Source organism: Micromys minutus (genome assembly GCF_963924665.1).
Source record: "Micromys minutus genome assembly, chromosome: 14".
NCBI lineage: Eukaryota > Metazoa > Chordata > Mammalia > Rodentia > Muridae > Micromys > Micromys minutus.
Window position 1 is genome coordinate 43514161 of NC_137983.1, and position 1171 is coordinate 43515331.

Below are 1171 nucleotides of genomic sequence, written 5' to 3' on the forward strand. Positions count from 1 at the left end.
TTATGGAAAGGAAGCTCATAGAATTCTTTAAATGCTGGACAACAAATAGGCAAGAAATTTCCAGGGCCTTGGGAAGGGGTCCAGGGTTCTGTTTGGATAGCGAAGAAATGAGTATATGTTTGTGAAAATTCCTTGAACTGTATGCCTAACACTTGTTACATTTTGCTCTGTGTAAATTATTTTTATTTTATTTTATTTTTTCAGGACTAAATACATGGCCTTTATTTCTTCCAGATCAAAGATTTTGGGTATAATCAAATAAAGATGACAAATCAAGTTTTGCAACCTAAAAATATTTACTTTTTAAATCTATATTAATACTTTAGTAAACTATACAAAAAAGATAAGGAGACAAACATGTACATTTATAGAACTGCATGTCAGTCAGGCCAGATCCTGCAGAGGGAGTTCCCAGCGTGACCTCATTCATGTGTGAGGACACAGCAATCCTCGTTTGGACATACACCATCTTCTCCTGCATGAGCCGCTCTTCACCTCTTGATGGCTTCCTTCTACGCATGTGTATGTCTAATTGTCTGCTTCTCAGAGCAGTCATTTACCTTCCTCATCCACCAGCCATTGGAGGAGGGCTGGGGCCACGAAGGTGACTGATCCGACCCCTTCTTCGTGGAGGGTTTTCTGGAGGCCCTCTTCCATCATCGTATCTGGAATCAGAGGGGCTCCCGTAGCCTCTTCTTTTCTTTACATCTTGCTGAAGCAGAGTTTTGAAAAAAAAAAAAAAAACATGAATTCTGCTATTCCCCAGAAAAAAATCTGTTATGAAAGACAATCTCCATGGGGATTGATTCCGGCTGTCCAACACTTGACCATTCGAGATGTAAACCATCTTCCCTCCGGTTGCCCGCTTCCTAGCGACAGAGAAGACCGGATGCCCAGATGTTGCTGTACCTAGACTCCTCGTAAATTATCTTTATAAAAAGAACATGAGAACACCCAGGTGGAAACCAGGTGTGGTGGCACACGCCTTTAAGCCAAAGCACTCAGGAGGCAGGGGCAGGAGGATCTCTGTGAGTTGGATGGAGGCCAGCCTGGTCTACAGAGAGTTCCAGGATAGCCTTCACTACATAGAGAAACCCTGTCTCAAAAACAAACAAACAAAAAACAAAAACAAAAAGATACAAGTGGAAAGTGGCTGCCTGTGATTTTGTGT

The 1171-nt window shown here is 42.1% G+C and overlaps 1 protein-coding gene across 1 annotated transcript; it reads right to left on the minus strand.

Moving 5' to 3' along the window:
• Positions 1-565: 565 nt before the first annotated feature.
• Positions 566-847, minus strand: LOC308429542 (selenoprotein K-like; the record flags this gene model as incomplete). Its single annotated transcript, XM_080928422.1, has 1 exon — positions 566-847. The coding sequence occupies one exon, from the start codon at positions 845-847 to the stop codon at positions 566-568; it is 282 nt and encodes a 93-aa protein (XP_080784548.1).
• Positions 848-1171: the final 324 nt, after the last annotated feature.